General features: G+C 33.6%; 3 protein-coding genes across 4 annotated transcripts; 2 read left to right on the forward strand and 1 right to left on the reverse strand.

Annotated features, from left to right (window-relative positions):
* Positions 1 to 205: 205 nt before the first annotated feature.
* LOC105632471 (Chaperone DnaJ-domain superfamily protein) lies at positions 206 to 4,400 on the reverse strand. Of its 2 annotated transcripts, XM_020678765.3 has the most exons (8): positions 4,099 to 4,400; positions 3,395 to 3,508; positions 1,865 to 1,942; positions 1,662 to 1,737; positions 1,131 to 1,204; positions 941 to 1,011; positions 695 to 737; positions 206 to 544 (listed from the first exon to the last, which is right to left on the reverse strand). In XM_020678765.3, exons 2-8 carry the CDS (start codon positions 3,398 to 3,400, stop codon positions 539 to 541), a joined length of 354 nt encoding a protein of 117 aa, XP_020534424.1. In that variant the 5' UTR covers positions 3,401 to 3,508; positions 4,099 to 4,400; the 3' UTR covers positions 206 to 538. The 2 variants fall into 2 exon arrangements, with proteins under 2 accessions (XP_020534424.1, XP_012070245.1); XM_012214855.4 differs by lacking the exon at positions 3,395 to 3,508.
* A 1,721-nt stretch (positions 4,401 to 6,121) lies between these two features.
* LOC149498567 (8-hydroxygeraniol oxidoreductase-like) lies at positions 6,122 to 9,967 on the forward strand. Its single transcript, XM_089718554.1, has 7 exons — positions 6,122 to 6,316; positions 6,412 to 6,557; positions 6,676 to 6,713; positions 7,615 to 8,017; positions 8,508 to 8,750; positions 8,834 to 8,992; positions 9,575 to 9,967. Exons 1-7 carry the CDS (start codon positions 6,280 to 6,282, stop codon positions 9,683 to 9,685), a joined length of 1,137 nt encoding a protein of 378 aa, XP_089574680.1. The 5' UTR covers positions 6,122 to 6,279; the 3' UTR covers positions 9,686 to 9,967.
* A 1,346-nt stretch (positions 9,968 to 11,313) lies between these two features.
* LOC149498568 (8-hydroxygeraniol oxidoreductase-like) lies at positions 11,314 to 13,290 on the forward strand. The gene is made up of 7 exons (XM_089717527.1): positions 11,314 to 11,458; positions 11,554 to 11,696; positions 11,801 to 11,838; positions 11,914 to 12,316; positions 12,402 to 12,638; positions 12,871 to 13,029; positions 13,130 to 13,290. The coding sequence occupies exons 1-7, from the start codon at positions 11,434 to 11,436 to the stop codon at positions 13,241 to 13,243; spliced, it is 1,119 nt and encodes a 372-aa protein (XP_089573653.1). The 5' UTR covers positions 11,314 to 11,433; the 3' UTR covers positions 13,244 to 13,290.
* Positions 13,291 to 20,359: the final 7,069 nt, after the last annotated feature.

A 20,359-nucleotide genomic window follows, 5' to 3' on the forward strand; every position in this document is an offset into this window, starting at 1 on the left:
CTCCAAATCTGTCTCTTTCTATTTCTGTCAGAAACCACAACAGATTTAGAGTTTGGCTGGGCATGGCATGCTAGTCAGAAATCAATCTCATTATAATATAATGTGAACTGCAATATTCTTCACTTGATCACATATAAATAATTTGTCGCTGTTATGAATCTATTATTTAATTTTATAGGAATAACTTGTATATGAAGAGCCAGACTGAATCATCAACATCCCAAGCCAAAATGCAATAATAAAATACAACACATCAATAGTTTTGAAGTCATCTTCTGGTTAAGAGGTCTTCAATTTGAACATCAATGGAAACTCAATTTTCTTTTGAGAAAAAAAATACAGGCTACAAAGAACAGGATCATCTCGGATTGCCGCATAATTATCTCAACCCACGTCCTATCTTATGGTATAATAAATGAGGAAAGCCTGTTATTGCCGTATAACTGTCTCGAAACGTCGATTTGGATTATCAGTAAGTATACTTAACTATAGTAATACAAACAGCTCACCTCCATCGTTCTACATTGAGTTGACATCTCTATCCCTGATTTAGATCAATTAATATGTTAGTTTATAACACACAGAATATATTAAGAAAGTGTATATTCACCAAATCTTGAGTTTTTAGCAAGCAAATAATTGCAAAAGTATGTAATATATATATATATATATATATATTAATATCTAATTATACCTTATTTTCTGTAAATTCATTGGTATCAGTCAGCTGTTGTGTCCTGCAGAATTGCAAAGAGCATGAGTACAAATGTTGAAGGTATATTATCATACATCCATTTGCTCTCTTAGTTCAGAACCGTAATTGACCCGGCAAGATTAAAAAGTATAATTCAAGATAAAACATAAACAGCTTTTTGATCCTTAAACAAGCAAGTAATATTCTTTTAAGCTACAACCATGACATGAAGTCATAGAACTTTACCACATTGATGTATGACTGATACCAAGCCCATTGCAAGTAAGTATCATTCCCTTAAATCTGGCAAGATATTCCTGCATTGTAATACCAGAATTGCCTGATCAGTGTCAACAAACTATGCTGATTGAACACTGACATCAACTTAAAGAGTGTACGTTTACAAACTGGAATCTATGAAGCATAAAATTCTTACCCGCAAAGTATACTTATCAATCTGATATATTCCAGTTAAATCATAGTCAGAGCGTTTAGCTGGATCACTCAACACTGGAGAAGAATATAGTAATAAGAAAAGAATAAGCAGAAGTCTATTGCACGTCACTCAATAATCAATATCACACTTGAACATTCACACTGCATCAACTAATATCATAAAACCTTCAAATGTATCGGAAACTAATTGCTTTAATTCAACTGAGAAATGCTGTTTGAAACAGAATAACTTTCTTCTTTTAACCATATATTTCTTTGTGTGCAGAGAAATGCTGCTTCTGTATAGATCAAAATTAGGATCCTAAAGCTTGCCTAAAATTTACTTATTCACACACTCTTTAGCTTTTGCCAGAATAAATATTTAAAATCATTCATTTCTAAGACCTATTAAATCCAGTAAGTAGGCCAGAACCCAGAACCACAAAATGAATTTCCCTGGTTGATGCACCAGAAGTAGTATGCATCATGCCACATTAAGATGTGGACCGTCGTTATCGTGCAAAAGGGCTACCTCTGTAAGCTTCATTGATCTGTTGAAATTTTGCTGTCACAGCACTATCACCCTTGTGTTTATCAGGATGCCACTTCTGTAGATTAAGGAAATATCATGAAACATCTTCTATCAATATCATAGCAATTAAATAAAGCAAGTATAGCGATCAAGAAACGTAAAAGCTCACATAAGAAGCTGCTCATAGTAGATGCACCACTAACCAGTGCAAGCTTTAGGTAATTTAATCTTATCTTCTCATCTGTTGCATCATAATCAACCTCCAAGATTTTGTAGTAATCCTAGAAGAGTGGGAGTTTCACTGTCAGATGTAAGTTGATTTATATAACTGTAAACTTAAAAAATAAAAACTGAAATCTCCATGTCAGGAAACTGAGTACAATCACATTGTAAACAAGAGCTTACATATATGCAACTTGATATCTTGAGGAAATGGGGACATAAAAGAGAGCTGAAGGGATAAATCAGATGACAAGATTCTAATCAGTCACTAATTGGACTATTTGACCAACTGAAAGTAATGATTGGTTTATGGAAAAATGATGCAAACAGATTGCCAGCTAAAAAAAAATTCAAACAATTTTTGTTCAGTCTTTGATAATTTTTTCTAATAAAAATTTTTTAACGTCCTTCCTCTATGCTTTACTACTATTAATCCTTTCCACAAGTTAAACTTTCTATTGCCAAATTTACGAAGGCACCATCTTTTAGTGAATTATTGCACACTTAACATGCATAAAAAGTCACCACATTTTAGTGAATTATTGCACACTTAACATGCATTCAAAGTCACCACCTTTGTCTACAATGCTTATATAGCTGCATCAAATAACATCATCTTAGATGCCATAATTCATGCACAGAATGAAAGTCAAGGACCACACCATATATTAAATAAGAGGAAATTGGAACTATTTCATGAGCAATGGAAATGGTCTAGGAAAGAGTGGTTTACAGAAGAAGCAAACTTTAGGCATTAATTCTCACATGGAACTAACTAAATGTGTCCAAACAACTTCCACTTTTGAATCCTCTAACTTGGATCCCATGAGTAAAACTACACCAACTCATTTCTTAAAAATGTATTGCATTGTACTCTTTCCAACTTTACTGTGAATTTTTTTTAGATAGGAGCACCCAATGGCAAAACAATCGTATTAACCATAATGGACAAATATTGAATAAAAAAAAAAAAAGAAGATATTTTGACCAAATAAATATTGATTAAGAAAAGTTCCACTAATGAAGCATCTGCAGCAGGCAAAAATAAATACATTGAATATCAAGTAAGCCAAGTTAATTAGAGATGGATTCCATAGAAATTAAAAAGAAGCCACTTGAATTCATGCGTTCCATGGAGTTGTCTCCAATAAGTCTAAAAGGTTGTGCAACAACGAAGGCATGCTTTATGAAGTAGCAAATCCAACACCATTTCAAACAGATTCATAGGATTTATAAAAGGTTGTAAGCTAATTAAACTTAAGATCTAATAAATAGCCATAGAACTAGAAACACCACTCAAATCAAGTAAAATGAAAAAACACAATAAGGAAAAATGCATTTCTTTTGGAGACGACTAACGTGGTATAGGATTTCTTTTTGCGGAGCATCCGAATATCATTACCAAAGGCAAAAACCTATCCCAAGAATAGATACTTAAGGGAACATGATTAAAGCAATTATGTAACTGTAGAAAGCAAAACAATAAAAAGTTGTGAAATGATAGGTACAACCATCATTCTTTATTCAATCGTGTTCCACAAGCACTTTCAACATAAAAGCTTTATTTGATTTGCTGCATTATTGAAATTTTGATCTCATGCTTCTCAGTGTACTCATTACTCAACCTGAATAAGCAATACACCTTTGGATAATTAGCCATAGCATGGTCTTCTTTGTCAAACCTTCTATAATACATATACTGAGGTCTAAAATCTTCAAATTTATTTTCTTTCTTACAATTCCTGAGCAACCAACCTTCACCTATATTTCCAAAAGATTACACCTTGCTAATCAAAACAAGCTTCCTAGATTGTAAGCAAAAAGTTAAAAATTCTATAAGGCATTTCTTTATCTAGTAATTATTCCAGTAGCAAGCTCATATGCAAAAAACCATTTACTCAAAATGAAAAATGGAACTCGAGGGGAGTAAAATGAGCAGAAGCCAACACCAACTACAAAAAACAACTGAATTCACATACACGTGAAACCCCCCCCAAAATTCAGCACAGTAATTTTAGTAATTATTTATTCTATCTGGACCCACACAAAATTTATAAAACCCATTTCATTTCTAATCTTTTCCTTCCTTTTCCATAATTGATTAGAAGAAAAAAAAAGTGAAAACCCTGAAATTCCAATTAAGGTCCAAGCAAATCATCATCATGCAGGAAGTAAGAAGAAAAAGAAAAAGTGAAGTGAGATTATTTTTGTGCACCTTTTGAGTGGTGTTTTCATCGCCTTCCATCTTCTATGAGTATCGGGTTGGCGTGCAAGGGATTCTCTGCACAATTCATTTCACCCCCCAAAAAAAAAGAAAAGATATTTGCTTGAATTTACTACAAATAAATGAAATTACTTCAAGTTTTCATAGATATTCAGAAAATAAAAACTAGAAACAATAATGGAAAACTGGGTTGAGCGGTGAAATTGGATTCTCGAAAGTTAAGTAAAGAACGATGAAGAAGAGGTTCGTCGGATGCCACAACCACAACAACTGTCGATTTGGGATTAAATTTTCGTTCGGACAATTGTTATTTTATTGTTATCCGTTACTTCTGCACGTGTCATGCACGTGGCAAACTTCGTTTTTCTTCCCTTTTTCTTCGAGTAAAAACTTAACCATATTGTTTTGATAAATTTTTGTTTTTTGAAATAGTTTTGGTAATTTTTATTAGTTGAAAATAAGGAATATTATTCTGTAATCAATAAAAGAACAATTACAGGATGGAATTAGCATTTGTAATGTTTTATATATACTAATCCAATTTTGAATGACAAAATAAAATATATTTTAAATAAATTTTTTTTTTAAAGTATGATCACATTTAAAATATCAAGACCAAAGGTACAAAACTTATTAATCAATCTCAGTGATTAAGGATCAAATTTATCAACTTTAAAATAGCAGAAATGAATATATATATATATATATATATATATATATATATATATATATATATATATATATATATATATATATATATATATATAAATTATCTTTATTCGATATTAAAATTTATTGGGTTGGAAGGCAAATCAATGTAAAAGCACACTCTTTAACTAGAGCTTTCGATCTTTATGTTACCCTCCAGGTTTGGGATATAATTTCTGATTTTTTATTATTTTTAAATTTATTTGCTTAATGAAGTTTTAAAAAAATAAAAATAAAAATCATGTTTATTATATAATATAACATAATGATATTTACAACTTCGAAACGTGTGTTGGTTTTTCTAGCAGTGTAGGGGACCTACGTAAGGAACTCCAGCACCATATGTTTCTTATCTTTTAAAATATTAATTTTTTATATTGATAATTATTTTTTCTACATAGATTCTACACGAATTTCGTTTTTAAGAAATTATAAATTTTAGTAAAAAATCTTCAAATAATTGATGGAGGTCTCAATTTCCATTGATAAATGCAAAGTAAAAATAAAGAAAATTAAAATAAGTTAATTGACCTTGTAAGATAATTATAATAATTATAATTAAACTGAACAACTTAATTTTGTAGATCAAAAGAAAATTACTTTTATAATTTATATTTATTAGTATTTTGCAAGGAGAAACAATTATGAGCTCCCCATCCCACCCTCCCTCCATTCATTTTTTTTTTCCAGAGAAGAGAAGGCCAAATAATATATAAATTATTTTATTTTATTAAACATATTTGTTGATTTACGTTTATGCATAATATTGCGTATGAATTCTAGATAAAGAAAATATATTTAAATAAAAAATTATAATTTCAAACATTTTAAAATTAACAGTCCGAATTTATTATTAAAACACTAAAATCAAATCAAAATTATGTAAACAAAGAGGAATAATATTATATAGGACGCATCTTAAATTATACGATACAGGTCAATCATTTTATTTTATATAAGATGGAAAGATTTAGACAGGGCAGTAAATCTGATTATTCCTTATTCGTCTTCGGAGAGCGAATGAACTAATTTCAAGAGAGTTTATATTGTGAAAAATCAAATTTATGACCTAAGTTATAGCGATCAATCCCCACAAATACTCTTTTCTATCGAGCTATCTCGTTCGGTTGAATACAAAATATATTTGATAAATACATTATGCAATCTTTTAAAATATTCAAATGAAAAATATATATCTAAAATCCAATATTTTTGCTAATACTTTTATTTTTTTGACATTGACTAATACTTTTTTAATCAGTGGAGGTATCATTTTCACATTTTGCTAGTTTCTTGCTAGAGTCAAATTAAAAAGTGGCATCCCTAGAATAATTATTTCAATTATTTTTTCATATGCACTCTTTCTTTTTCTGTCCACTCCACCCCCTCCTTGTCGACGCCCTCTTCTACTCTACATAGAGAGAGGATCTCAGGACTCCATTAACCAGTTTTCTTTTCTTAAGCATGTCCAGTCCAAACTCTCAAGTGATAAAATGCAAAGGTAAGAGTATTAATTACAAAATTATAGCCAGTTTAGTATCATAAAATTTAATTTTGGAAACTAAATAAAGATTATTGTAATAATCTATACGTTAGCGGCGGTATGTTGGGGGGCGGAGGAGCCGGCGTTGAAGGTGGAAGAGATAGAAGTAGATCCACCAAAATCATCCGAAGTCCGGCTTAAGATGCTATGTGCTAGTCTTTGTCATACTGATGTACTTTTTTCCAAAGGCATTCCAATTGTGAGTAGCCCTAGCTAATCAGCTCTTTATGTGTTTCATGTTGATTATATATATATAATCTATTTGTTGTTTAATTAAGTTTAACCATTATTAGCCTTTAATATTCTCTTAATTACAGCCACTTTTCCCTCGAGTTCCTGGACATGAAGGTGTTGGGTAAGCTATCTCCTTCAAGCAAATATTAATATAGTTTTTTAAATATATAATTAACTTAGCATTTATTTTGTTATTTTATATAAAAGTAACTTGCAAAAATGTGTAATTTTCTTTAATTTAATCAAGCATTATTCTTATTTCATATAGATGAATCAATTAGAAAAGTAGTTTTTTTATAAATTATTAAATTTTGTTTTGTTACGAATAAAATTTATGGGAATGAAATAAATATTTTTATTTATGCAAGTATAAAAATATTAGCTTTTAAATGAATTTTAATTAGAGTTTGTTTGGATAGTAAGTTACTTGAAATGATTCAACGTTTGAAATCTGACTTTATGTTAATTTTTTGTTATTCAAAACTTGAAACTCAGATCAAATGATTATTTATGTGTTCTACTTAAAAATAGAGGTGTGCATTCGGTTCATCGTAAGATTGAATAACTGAAATTCTATGTTTTGGATAATGGATCCAAACAGTTTTAGAATGAAAATCAAATTAAACCAAACCATAATTTTCAGTCGGCCTGATTTGAATTCTTGATGTTGGCCAATGTCTGAATATTTAGATTAAAAATTAAAGGGTATAGTTACTGCAAAATGACACTGCATGAATTTTCGATTCAGTTTGATTAATCAAAATTTTTGTTCAAGATCAAACCAAACTTTCTTCAAACTAAAAACTGTATTCAAACCAAAAAACTGAACTACATTGATTCGATACGATTTTTCGATTTTTTTCAAGATTTGCTCACACAATACATGTATTTTGTTATTTTTCATATAACTCGAAGGATTGTTCAATTTCCTTTTAAACTTTACTTTGAAAAATGAAAAAAGAAAGGGTAAATAACAATTTTTGCTTTCTAACATGATCATTAAAATTTTTACATTTGCGAAGAGAAATTGAGAGCGTCGGGGAAGAAGTGAAAGGCCTAGAGAAAGGAGATATTGTGATTCCGACACTCATGGGAGAGTGTGAAGAATGTGCAAATTGCAAATCAGGGAAGACCAATCTATGCTCAAAATACCCATTTTCATTCAGTGGCTTAATGCTTGATAATACTTCAAGAATGTCTATTAGAGGCCAAAAATTATACCATTTATTTTCTTGTTCCACATGGTCTGAATACACTGTAATTAATGCCAATTTTGTTGTCAAGATTGATCAAACCATACCACCACCGCATGCTAGCTTCATTTCTTGCGGTTTCTCAACTGGATTTGGGGCTTCTTGGAAGGAAGCCAAGGTTGAGAAAGGATCAAGTGTTGCTGTCTTTGGCCTTGGTGCTGTTGGCTTAGGGGTATACAAATATATGTTTCTATATTCATTTTTGTACCTTTTTTAGGCAGAATATATAATTGGCATTTGAATTTTAGGATATATTCGGTAAAATTAACTGTTTTGGTAGCTATTAACTGAATTAGTAACGTTTAGCTGTTAGCTGTTTTTAGTTGCTTTTCATAAAACGCTACAAGTTAAATGTTACATGAGTTAACTTTTCACAAAACTTGACTTTAATCTATAAAAGTTAATTTAAACGCTATGTTACCGAATAACTTTTTTCGAAGTTTGGTCAAAATGCTAAAAATTATTTAAAAAAACTGTTGTCAAATACAGTCTTATAACATCGATTTAATGACAACTTTATAATTTATAAGTAAAAGGTTCAATGAGTCCAATCGAAAATTAAGGAGAAGTTTTTCTTCTGAAGTTTACATGCCAATTTATGTGTTCAGCCTTCTTTTTTTATTAGCTTTTTCAATCACAGAATTCATTTCTTGGTATTTTAGGCAATAGAGGGTGCAAGAATGGCCAAGGCAGATAAAATAATTGGCATAGACAAGAATGAAAAAAAGAAAGAAAAGGGCAAAGCTTTTGGAATGACAGATTTTATAAACCCTAATGATCGTTCTTCTGATAAATCTATTTCTGAATTGATAAAAGACATAACTGGTGGGACTGGAGTGGATTATTGCTTTGAATGTACTGGAGTCACCAGCTTAATTGAAGAATCCTTGCTATCCATAAAAATGGTATGTTCATGAATTTTTATTTTTCAGTAATAAATAAATATGCTCTGAATCGGAATTAAAGTTCTAAATTTTCTTTTTCCCAGGGAATAGGAACAGTAATTACAGTTGGGGCAGGTTATGATGGAAGAGCTCCGATCAACTTAATACCTATAATGTCTGGTGGAACATTGAAGGGCTCTATTTTTGGAGGTTTGCAAGTCAAATCTGATCTCCCAATCATACTTGATAAATGTAAAAATAAGGTGCGTTTCCTAAATAAATTAATCATTATTCTTGCATTAAATTAGTAAATTTTGTTATCAAATATAAATTAATTTTAAATTGAAAAATTAATCCTTATACTATTTATAAAAAATTTTATAACACTCGTAATTTTTATTTTAATTTATTAAATATTTTAATTTATAAAATTAAGGCGACAACACATTTTAATTTAATCTACTAAAGTCTTCGATATATATTAAATTAATATTTTATTTTAAAATTTAAAATGTCGTACAAAAATTTTTTTGGGGTCAAAATTGGAGAGTAGTGACATCCAATCTCGCATCTGTTAGAAACAGAAACGGCCAGAGGTTGTACATATACTGACAACACACATGATAAGACAAAGACTATATGTCAATTGATGTGCAATCAAACAGAGATAGGTGGCTCCTAATTGACCACTATTTCTGAAAGTCGTCACTCAAATTGGCAGCATCCTGTGTTAAAAGTATTTTATTTTTGAATTTAAAGGAAGTCTTTGTTGTTATTACTATTTAAATTTGAAAGGTGAGCCATTCTTCCTTTTTATTTATTTATCTATTTTTAAATTATTACAGGAATTCCAGCTTGATGAGCTCTTGACTCATGAAATTTCATTACAAGACATGAATAAAGCATTTGAGATATTCAAACAACCAGACTGTGTCAAAATTGTCATCAAGTTCTAATTATGTCTTTCCATTTCCAGATTTTCACTTTGAGAGAGAGTTTCAATATCATTGAATTAAAGCTCAGTGAAAATATTTATAGATTGTGGCATCTAATATACAGTTTCTATCGTAAATTTCAATATCTTCGGTCCAGACATTATTTACCATAATCACCTATAAATTCATCCTTAGTTTTTAGAGGTTGAACATTAAAATTTCTTATGTATCGAACGTAGAGTTTTGAACTATTTTTACTTCTGCACATGTTTAATTTTATTTGCTTTCTTTTGGCTTTGACAATCTTAGTTTAGTTTATGTTTGTGTTCTTGATCCAACCCATTTGCATTTCTAAAATAATGTTTGTTGCTTAAGTTTAGGAATATATCAACTGCCTCCAATCTTTTTCTTTGATAGTGTATGACTTGTGCACTTACGCAACCCGTTGAGTCATATTGCATATTGCTCAAGAATTTGGAAACTCATGGAAAATTTTAATAATGAGCAGTAATAAATATAAATAGATATACCAAAATTCATGCACATCACCTTGTATTTTTATAAAATCCAACCTTCAATTATACTTTAATTTACTTCTAGGATGCAATTATATATTAAAAATGAAATACGGCACCATAAAATTATAAATATAATATATTATAATGTATCGTAAATAGATTGTGATTTTGATTCTTCTAAAAAAATTGTGATTTTAATTAAAATAATATAAAAATATACTCCGCAAAACCAAATGCAAGTAACACATATGACATTGCTGGTCCAAGTAACATATATTTGAATCAAAAGTATTTATTCGAATAAAATAATCTATCACTTGCAATAATTTTAGTCTAATAAGTACGCTATAAGTAAATGACAGAATTTTCTATAGACAATATCGGATTGAGAAATTAAAAAAAAAAGTTTCTCTAGAAGAAAGAATTGACTAACAAAGTCCTGTGAGAAAATAAAAAATGAATGAGTATATTAAAAATTTAAGGTTAATATCAAAATATGAGTATTAAATTTAAAGTTAGATAGACTAACAATATCAATATCATATGCAAGCAGTTAGAAGACAGAATGGTTGGTTTAACAAACGACAGATCATAACCTAAGACGTTACGCTTTAACCATTTATCTTAAACTACTTAATTAATGGTTTAATTATCATTTTTATTTTTTTTTTCTGGTATTTATAAGGGATTTCGTCTCTTGCATTGTTTTAATAGTTTGATGAAAGACTAATCCCTTTCAAATTGGGAAGAGATTATATTAAAAGCCCTTTTTAAAATATTGATTCTATAATTCGATTCTGTAACTAGGGTGTTAATCTAGTGTGCTTCCCACCAAACCAAACTATCTTGGGTTTTCTTAATTTGATTATATCTTGACCACTCACTGTATGTATGAATAATTTTCAGAACTGAAAGATTATAACTTTGAATAAATATTAATAAGTGGGCAGTAAAATATTGAATTTCCTTAGCTGCCTCAGTGTTTGACTGTGTAGCAGTTGACTCTCCTGAGTCCTGAATCCCGATCCTTTTGGACGTGCTAGGCAACGGTTCTAATTAATGCTGAAAAAATCTTTTTAATCTAAAAAATCAAGCACGCTCAAAGCAAAAATCATCATCTACATTATTTTATTTTAAAAAATCAAATGCATTCCAGCCATTTAAACTATGCTTCCCTTGCCTATAAATAGAGGAAGGGATATCTGATAAACGCAGATTCAAGACAACATTATTTCATTTCCCTTATCAGCAATGTCGCAAGTAATTACCTGCAAAGGTATATGTATATATATAATTATTAACACTATAATTAAGTAATTGATCAATTAACTAAATTGCTTAATTTTCTCTAATTTTTGTATAATTTTGCAGCTGCTGTATGTTGGGGAAATGGAGAGGAACCTAAGATTGAGGAAATACAAGTAGATCCTCCAAAATCATCAGAGATTAGGGTTAAGATGTTGTATGCTAGTTTATGTCATACTGACGTTACTTTGTGCCATGGACACCCAGTGGTTAGAACCTTAAAATAGTTTAATCTAGTTTAGTACTTGTCCTTTTATTATTTCAGAACTTAATTAAGGTTTAACACATTTAAACACTTTTTCTCTTCTCACAGCCTGTTTTTCCTCGAGTTCTTGGGCATGAAGGTGTTGGGTAAGTAAGTTTAATATTAATATATAAACTCTTATATTGATAGAAATTGAGTTTTACTGTATATATAAATTGCAGAGTGGTGGAGAGCATTGGGGATGAAGTGAAAGGTATAAAAGAAGGAGACTTGGTGATTCCAGGATATATTGGGGAGTGTAAAGAATGTGAGAATTGCAAATCAGGAAAGACCAATTTATGTTTAAAATATCCACTAAGCGTAAATGGGCTAATGCCAGATGGCACTTCAAGAATGTCAGTTAAAGGGCAGATGCTGTATCATGTACTTAGTTGCTCAACCTGGTCAGAATATATGGTAATGGATGCCAATTATGCAGTGAAGATTGACGCAACACTAAATCTAGCACATGCAAGTTTCCTAGCTTGTGGATATTCTACTGGTTTTGGGTCAGCCTGGAAGGAAGCCAATGTAGAGAAAGGGTCTAGTGTTGCTGTTATTGGCCTTGGTGCTGTTGGACTTGGGGTATGCCTTTAAGTTATTCTTAAGTTTTATTATGAGTATTTATTTCTTTCTGCTCTTCTGGGCTAACTTATTTTTGTAATTGCAGGCAATAGAGGCAGCTAGAATTCAGGGGGCAGGTAAAATAATAGGAGTGGACAAAAATGCAAGAAAGGAAGAAAAGGGGAAAGCTTTTGGAATGACAGAGTTTATAAATCCAGATGAGTCTGAAAAACCCATTTCAGAACAGATAAAGGATTTGACTGATGGATTAGGAGTTGATTATTGCATTGAGTGCAGTGGTGTCACCGCTTTGCTCAATGAATCCCTTCTTGCAGTAAAACTGGTATGCCTATTTTAATTACTTCTTTCCTCTTGCACATACCTTAATAAAATTTTGTTAAAATAGGTAAGCAGTATATTAAATAAGGTAAAATAATAAACTTCAAATATAATTTACTTCTAGAATAGAAATATGGCAAATAATTTAGGACAGACGAAAAAGGAAAAAATGACAAAAATGATGGGAGGAAGAGAGTTTATAATTGATGATTAATGATTTTATTTTATTTTTGCAGGGAAAAGGAAAAGTAATATCGGTGGGTTTTTCAATGGATGCAACTGGGCCGATCAATTTGTTCCATCTTTTGCTTGGTAAAACTTTGAAGGGTTGTACTTTTGGAGGCCTTAAGGTTAAATCTGACCTCCCTATTTTACTTGATAAATGCAGTAAAAAGGTAAGTTAATGACTCTTCATTTTTCTTGCTAATGAGGGGGAATTCTTGACCATATGTTTTTGTTATTTTTTTATTTATTTATTTTTTTTTTTTGGAACAGGAACTCCATCTTGATGAACTTTTGACCCATGAAGTTCCATTGGAAGATATAAATAAAGCATTCCAAGTAATAAAGCAACCTGATTGTGTAAAGGTTCTTATCAAGATTGAATAATTGAAGAACATCTATAATAAAAGTGCAGCTCTTATTGTTTTTAATAATGATAAAACCTCTCTCTTAAATTGATTGTATTAAGAACACATCGGCTCAATTCCTTAATTATGGTTCTATAATATGAAAAGCTGGAGGTTTATATTATTTTATGCAATAATGAATTTTTTCCCATCCTTTAACGTGGAAGAAAAATAATAGAAAACTTGTATTTGAATTTATCTATCCAAGAAAATCTTCAGTTCAGTTTGATTAGGCATTATCGGTTGAGTGTAGCTTAGACTTTGTCACGAATTTGACATTTCCGTCTTTGAATTTAAAGCTAAGCTAAAAACTAGATTCAAATAGTAAATAATGTCCTAACTAGCTATTAAAGCTAATTTCATTTCATTAAAATTCAATCTGGAATTTCATAATTGCAAATAAATAAATAAATAAAATTTCACGTTTTCCGTAAGTTTATCCAAGTTGGAGCTGCACGAGAGCACGACGGACAAATAATACAGCTAGACAAGAATCTGGCTGCGTCAAGTAGTAGTTATTATTATTGCCACAAAAAGAGAGAAAAACCCAAAACAAACAAGTAACCTAACTGCTTTATGCAGACCAGAGGAATCCCAAGTAAGATTGACATTTGAAGTTCTGGCTTTCCTGCAGGTAAGTAAGCAATAAAGAAACCTGACTTATAGAACACAGAAAGACCAAAATCAGTGGCCTTGGGAGCAGCATCCTCTTCAACACTATGAAATCGTTGGGATTCTAACTGATCTAGGGTGGGATCGCAAAAAAATACCGGTGATAAAAGTAAAATAAAATTACTATTATCACATATACCTCCAATAATTAAGTATTGAATATTGACGATCGAATCCACCAGAAATAATAATTACGGTAAAAATTAAATAATTACCATAAATGCTAGATGAAAAATAAGAACACCGAGATTTACGTGGTTCACCCTTTAACTGTTATGGGCTACGTCCACGGGACAAAAACTCCGAATAATTCTTCCACTAAAAATAGTAGGTACAAAAGAGATTAAAAAAATAGTGGCACTCTAAGTGTTTCCCAAAAACACCCTAAAATTACAATCCTCACTATTTTCTCTCTTTCCCAATTTTAGGAACCCTTTCCTAAAATTATAATCTTTGTTTTATGTTTCGTTTTTGTACATCTGTTTAAGGAGAATCCTTCTCCTATTTATAGGAGAAGGTTGCGAGAGGATTTGAGAGAGAGAGTCGTGCATTACCAATGCACAGCACTTCTTTGTCAAACGACATGCCAACCTTTGAATGGTTGGCTGCCAACCTTTGAAAAATAAAACAAAAATGTGTTTTTGATTCCTCCTTTTTTTTTTTTCCAAACATGTGTGGGTCCCACATGTTGGAGGGACCCCACAACAATTCTCCCCCTCCCGACTACATGGTGGGACTCTCCATCCCTACTGCTTTGACACATAGCTCGAACTTCTCCTTCGGAACGACCTTTGTCAATATATCCGCAGCATTTCTGTCTGTGTGGATTTTCCGCAACTGAAACTGCTTCTCTTCAATGGCAAGTCTAAGCCAATGATATCTTACATCAATGTGCTTCGTCCGTGCATGATACATAGTATTTTTGCTCAAGTCTAACGCACTTTGACTATCACAATAAACTATATATTCTTCCTGCTGCACACCCAATTCTTGAAAAAAATCGTTTTAACCAAAGCATTTCCTTTCCTGCTTCCGTTGCTGCAACGTACTCTGCTTCAGTCGTTGATAACGAAACACATTTTTGTAATCTTGACTGCCAAGAAATAGCTCACCCTGAGAATATAAATAGGTATCCTGATGTAAATTTTCTTTCATCAAGATCACCGGCCATATCTGCATCTGTGTAACCAACAAGTGCAGACTTTTCACCTCCAAAAGTTAGACATAATTTTGAAGTTCCTCTCAGGTATCTAAAAATCCACTTTACTGCTTCCCAATGTGTCTTCTGGGGATTTGACAGAAATCGACTCACAACGCCAACTGCATGAGCGATATCTGGTCTCGTACACACCATTGCGTACATCAAACTTCCGACCGCTGAAGAATATAGAACATTTGACATATCTCATTTTTCATTCTCTGTTGATGGGTAGGATTTCTTACTCAACTTGAAGTGAGCGGCAAGCGGAGTGCTAACTGGTTTAGCATTCTTCATATTGAACCTCTCTAGAACTCGTTCAATATATTTTTCCTACGATAACCATAACCTGTAGGACTTTCTGTCTCGAATAATCTCCATTCCGAGAATTCGCTTTGCTGATTCCAAATCCTTCATGTCAAATGCTTTTGACAAATCACTCTTTAACCTGCTAATCATGTGTGCATCTGGTCCAACGATTAGCATATCATCAACATATAAGAGAAGGATGATAAATTTACCATCAGGGAATTTCTGAACATATACACAAGGATCTGCATCTGTCCTTTTGTATCCTTGATTCACCATGAAAGAATCAAACTTTTTATACCACTGTCGCGGTGCTTGTTTCAACCCGTACAAGCTCTTCTTCAAGCGACAAACCATGTCCTCTTTTCCCTTGACCTTGAAACCTTCTGGTTGTTCCATATAGATTTCTTCCTCTAGATCCCCATGCAAGAATGCGGTCTTTACATTAAGCTACTCCAACTCAAGATTCAAACTGGCTACTAGACCTAGCACCACTCGAATAGAACTCATTTTCACAACTGGTGAAAAATCTCATCAAAGTCAATACCTTTCTTTTGAGTAAAGCCTTTGACGACCAATCGAGCTTTGTATCTCACTAGGTTGCCATCATCTTTCTTCAGTTTGTACACCCATTTGTTCTTGAGTGTTCTTTTCCCTTTTGGAAGTTTCACCAGCTCATACGTGTCATTCTTTTTCAAAGAATTCATCTCCTCTTGCATGGCCTTTATCCAGCAATCTCTGTCTTTGCAAGATTGCACATCATGGAAGCTGTTTGGCTCCCCCTCATCAGTAATCAAAATGTAATCAGAACTAGGGTACCTTGTAGATGGTTGGCGTTCTCTGGTTGACCTTCTTAACTGAGGTTCAACTCCTTCTGGTGGAATGGGGTTCTTTGGCTCCCCCTGCTCAACACTCTCTGCATCACTGTTATCATCTACAATTGTCTCTTGATCCCCTACGACTGGCTCTTCTTCTTCTTCTTGTTCTGATTCTGGCATTCCTCCTCCTGTGGCATCTTCTGTAGGAATGCTTCCTGGTGTAATATCAACAACACCATCACTTGTGGATTCTTCACAAGTTGTATCTCCCACGATCTCATTCTCATGGAATACTACGTCTCGGCTCCGGACAACTTTTTTTTCACTGGGTCCTATAACCTGTAGCCAAACTCTTCGTCTCCATAACCAACAAAAGTGCAAGGAACTGACTTGTCATCAAGCTTTAATCTCTGCTCCTTTGGAACATGCATAAATGCCTTGCAGCCAAATACCCTCAGGTGAGAGTATGAAATATTTCTACATGTCCAGACCTTCTCCGGGATATCAAAATCCAATGGTGCTGAAGGTAGTCGGTTGATTAGGTAGACAACAGTATTGACAGCTTCTCCCCAAAATGGCTTAGGTAAGTTGGCTATTTTGAGCATGAATCTGACTCTCTCAGTAATGGTGCGATTCATCCGTTCAGCAACGCCGTTGTGTTGAGGCGTACCAGGAACTGTCTTTTCATGCCTGATACCGTGCTGACTACAATAATCTCTAAACTCCTTAGAGATATACTCACCACCATTATCCGTGCGCAAACACTTCAAGACCACTCCAGTCTCCCTTTCCACCATAGCATGGAATTGCTGAAAGTGCTTGAATACTTGGTCTTTTGTGCGCAACAAATATATCCATATTTTCCGTGAGAAATCATCAATGAAGGTAAGAAAATACCTACTTCCTCCAAGTGATTCTACCTCTATGGGACCACATAAATCAGAATGTACCAATTCCAACTTATTGTCTCTTCTTCTAGAGCTTTTCAAAAATGAGACCCGATGTCGCTTTCCAACTAAACAATAATCACAAGGGTTTATTTTACCTTTGGCTAATGGTATGAGGGACTTCTTAGCCAACATATTCAACCATTTCTCACTAACGTGCGCCAGCCGCCTATGCCACAAATTTGGTGAAGCGTCATCTGCAACTGTATTTAGTTGACCCACACATATTATTGCATGCGTCTTATATAGCGAGCAACATAATTTTCCTCTCGCCACCACCAAAGACCCTTTGGTGAGTTTCCAATTACCGCCACCTGTATGATGGTGATAGCCTTCCTTGTCCAGTACACTCACAGACAACAGGTTCAACCGAAGATCGGGAATATGTCGCACATTTTTAAGTGTTAATGTGCATCCGACACTTGTCTTTATGCAGATATTGTAACACCCCTTCCCGGTCCACCCGTAAACCCGAATGAACCGAGTCGAGATGCTACAAACTGGTTGACTTTATGGCCTGACATGCTGAAATCATAATGTATATTGAATATAATATCATGCTGATGTTGTTTACAAAAATAATGTAATTTATATTTACAAAACATGATACTAGTTTACAAAATGGAATGGGCCCAACTGTGTGCCCTGTACATGCCATGAAAAGGCTAGACAAAAGATACACATTAAGATGATTAGCTACCCTGAAGACTAAGTCTTCTACAGATGAACTGCAGCAGTTGTAAGCTGACTCTCTACGGTCCAATCTCAAAACCTGCGAGTTAAACAGGTAACTCGCTGAGCAAATAAAGCTCAGTGGATATCTCAACATATAAAGAAACAATTAAGCACATACATAGAGAGAAATAAGCATGTAAATGCATATGGATAATTAAACATATAAGCACATATAACATGATCCTTTCATTATGTAACACCCCTTCCCGGTTCACCCGTAAACCCGAATGAACCGAACCGAGACGCTGCAAACTGGTTGACTGTATGGCCTGACATGCTGAAATCATAATGTATATTGAATATAATATCATGCTGATGTTGTTTACAAAAATAATGTAATTAATATTTACAAGACATGATACTAGTTTACAAAATGAAATGGGCCCAACTGTGTGTCCTGTACATGCCATGAAAAGGGTAGACAAAAGATACACATTAAAATGGTAGCTACCCTGAAGACTGAGTCTTCTACAGATGAACTGCAGCAGTTGTAAGCTGACTCTCTACGGTCCAAACTCAGAACCTGCGAGTTAAACAGGTAACTCGCTGAGCAAATAAAGCTCAGTGGATATCTCAACATATAAAGAAACCATTAAGCACATAGATAGATAGAAATAAGCATGTAAATGCATATGGATAATTAAACATATAAGCACATATAGCATGATCCTTTCATTATACCTTGATTATCTTTTGTACTGTTTGTAATAATGTATGATTCATGGAATGTTATGTCAAGATATCTTTATGGCTCCATAAGGTTATAGTGAAACCGAAGTGATAAGAAAAACTGTATGAAACTGAATGAATACTGTATGCTTGGCTGCTATGGCCCATATATAATCATATCCACTCAACGGCCTGTAGCCGGAGTATCAAACTGTATGGGGTGCAGATCTGCTATCCTATGTCGCGACATAGCCTTATCTACATGGTTTCTACCTAACCTCAATGGAGCATAATGTTGGTATGTCAATAATATAACACAACATCATATTAATAGTTCATAACTTCATAAGTCATAATGTTTATTTGATTTCACATCATTTGCATGCTTGAATGTTGTTTTGATACATGTTCTCATGTTGTATTTTGGTGTTAAAATGATTGGAGGCATATAAGTGAAGCAAAGGAATACAATTGCATTGAACATGAAATCCAAAAGTGCAGGAAAACACAAGTTGCGAGCGCGCTTTGCCAAGTCACGAGCGCGTAAGGCACCAGATGAGAGACAGTGAGTTATCGGGCACAAGTCGCGAGCGCGTACTTGAAAGTCGCGAGCGCGTAGAGTGCAAAATGAGAGACAGTGAGTTCCCAGGCCAAATTCGCGAGCGCGCGATGAAGGTCGCGAGCGCTTACAGGCCAAGGGCCAAGTCGCGAGCGCGCACTTGAAAGTCGCGAGCGCGAGAAGTGCCAAATGAGAGACAGTGAGTTCCCAGGCCAAATTCGCGAGCGCGAGATGAAGGTCGCGAGCGCGAGAAGTGCCAAATGAGAGACAGTGAGTTCCCAGGCCAAATTCGCGAGCGCGAGATGAAGGTCGCGAGCGCTTACAGGCCAAGGGCCAAGTCGTGAGCGCGCACTTGAAAGTCGCGAGCGCGAGAAGTGCCAAATGAGAGGCAGTGAGGTTGCGAGCACAGGTCGCGAGCGCGCACTTGAAAGTCACGAGCGCGAGATGTGCCAAATAAGAGTCAGAGAGTTTCAGGTGAAAGTCGCGAGCGCGCATTTGAAAATCGCGAGCGCGAGAAGGCAACGCGAGCTTGTCATGTAATTCGCGCGCGCGCTTCGCGTTTTCCAGCCTGCACAGTCTGTACTCTTTTGGTCATATCTCTCAATATACAACTCCGATTTGGATGATTCAAAAACCCATGTAAAGCTAACACATAGAGGAACAAATAACTCTTCTATGACACTTCCTAATTCCATCATTAAATGGGGTCAAAATCAAGATGAAGTTACTGGTAAAATTTCCAGCAAGCCCTGTTTCAACATAAACTCAATATTCACTTCATTTATTCAATTCCTCCCCTGTTTTCTCACCATTACCAGTCCTCCCACTCAACATAAAGCAATATATTGTCTCACTAGCAACACACCACACAATTTCTCATGCAAAGAAAGTGGAAAATGACAAGAGATATCAAACCTTTACTCCAAAAAGCTTGAGCTCTTCTTTAACCTCTTTTTTCTACACTCCTTGAACTCCCTTCACCTATAAATAAGAATTCTTATAACTTATCTACAATATAGCTCACTTAGAGGTTGAATAATATAAAGCTTCAAGAAATTTTACTTACTTGGAGAAAATTGAGGTTGTCTTAAACTACTATGAAAATGGATGGAGAAAGGAAGAAAGGAAGAAGATGAAGATAAACATTAAAATGGGAAAGTGAAGTGATAATCACGGGTAGGCCATCACA

Source organism: Jatropha curcas, chromosome 2 (genome assembly GCF_041381405.1).
Source record: "Jatropha curcas cultivar XTBG-Jc1 chromosome 2, XTBG_Jcur_1.0, whole genome shotgun sequence".
In the NCBI taxonomy this organism is placed as follows: domain Eukaryota; kingdom Viridiplantae; phylum Streptophyta; class Magnoliopsida; order Malpighiales; family Euphorbiaceae; genus Jatropha; species Jatropha curcas.

Coding starts and splice junctions, on each gene's coding strand:
- LOC149498567 (XM_089718554.1), top strand. CDS start 6,280: ATGTCCAGTCCAAACTCTCAAGTGATAAAATGCAAAG. Junction 6,558..6,675: donor TTTCCAAAGGCATTCCAATT/GTGAGTAGCCCT, acceptor TCTTAATTACAG/CCACTTTTCCCTCGAGTTCC. Junction 6,714..7,614: donor CCTGGACATGAAGGTGTTGG/GTAAGCTATCTC, acceptor ACATTTGCGAAG/AGAAATTGAGAGCGTCGGGG.
- LOC105632471 (XM_012214855.4), bottom strand. CDS start 4,128: ATGGAAGGCGATGAAAACACCACTCAAAAG. Junction 1,738..1,864: donor ATTACCTAAAGCTTGCACTG/GTTAGTGGTGCA, acceptor CTTAATCTACAG/AAGTGGCATCCTGATAAACA. Junction 738..940: donor ATCAGTCATACATCAATGTG/GTAAAGTTCTAT, acceptor GCAATTCTGCAG/GACACAACAGCTGACTGATA.
- LOC149498568 (XM_089717527.1), top strand. CDS start 11,434: ATGTCGCAAGTAATTACCTGCAAAG. Junction 11,459..11,553: donor GCAAGTAATTACCTGCAAAG/GTATATGTATAT, acceptor ATAATTTTGCAG/CTGCTGTATGTTGGGGAAAT. Junction 11,697..11,800: donor TGTGCCATGGACACCCAGTG/GTTAGAACCTTA, acceptor CTCTTCTCACAG/CCTGTTTTTCCTCGAGTTCT.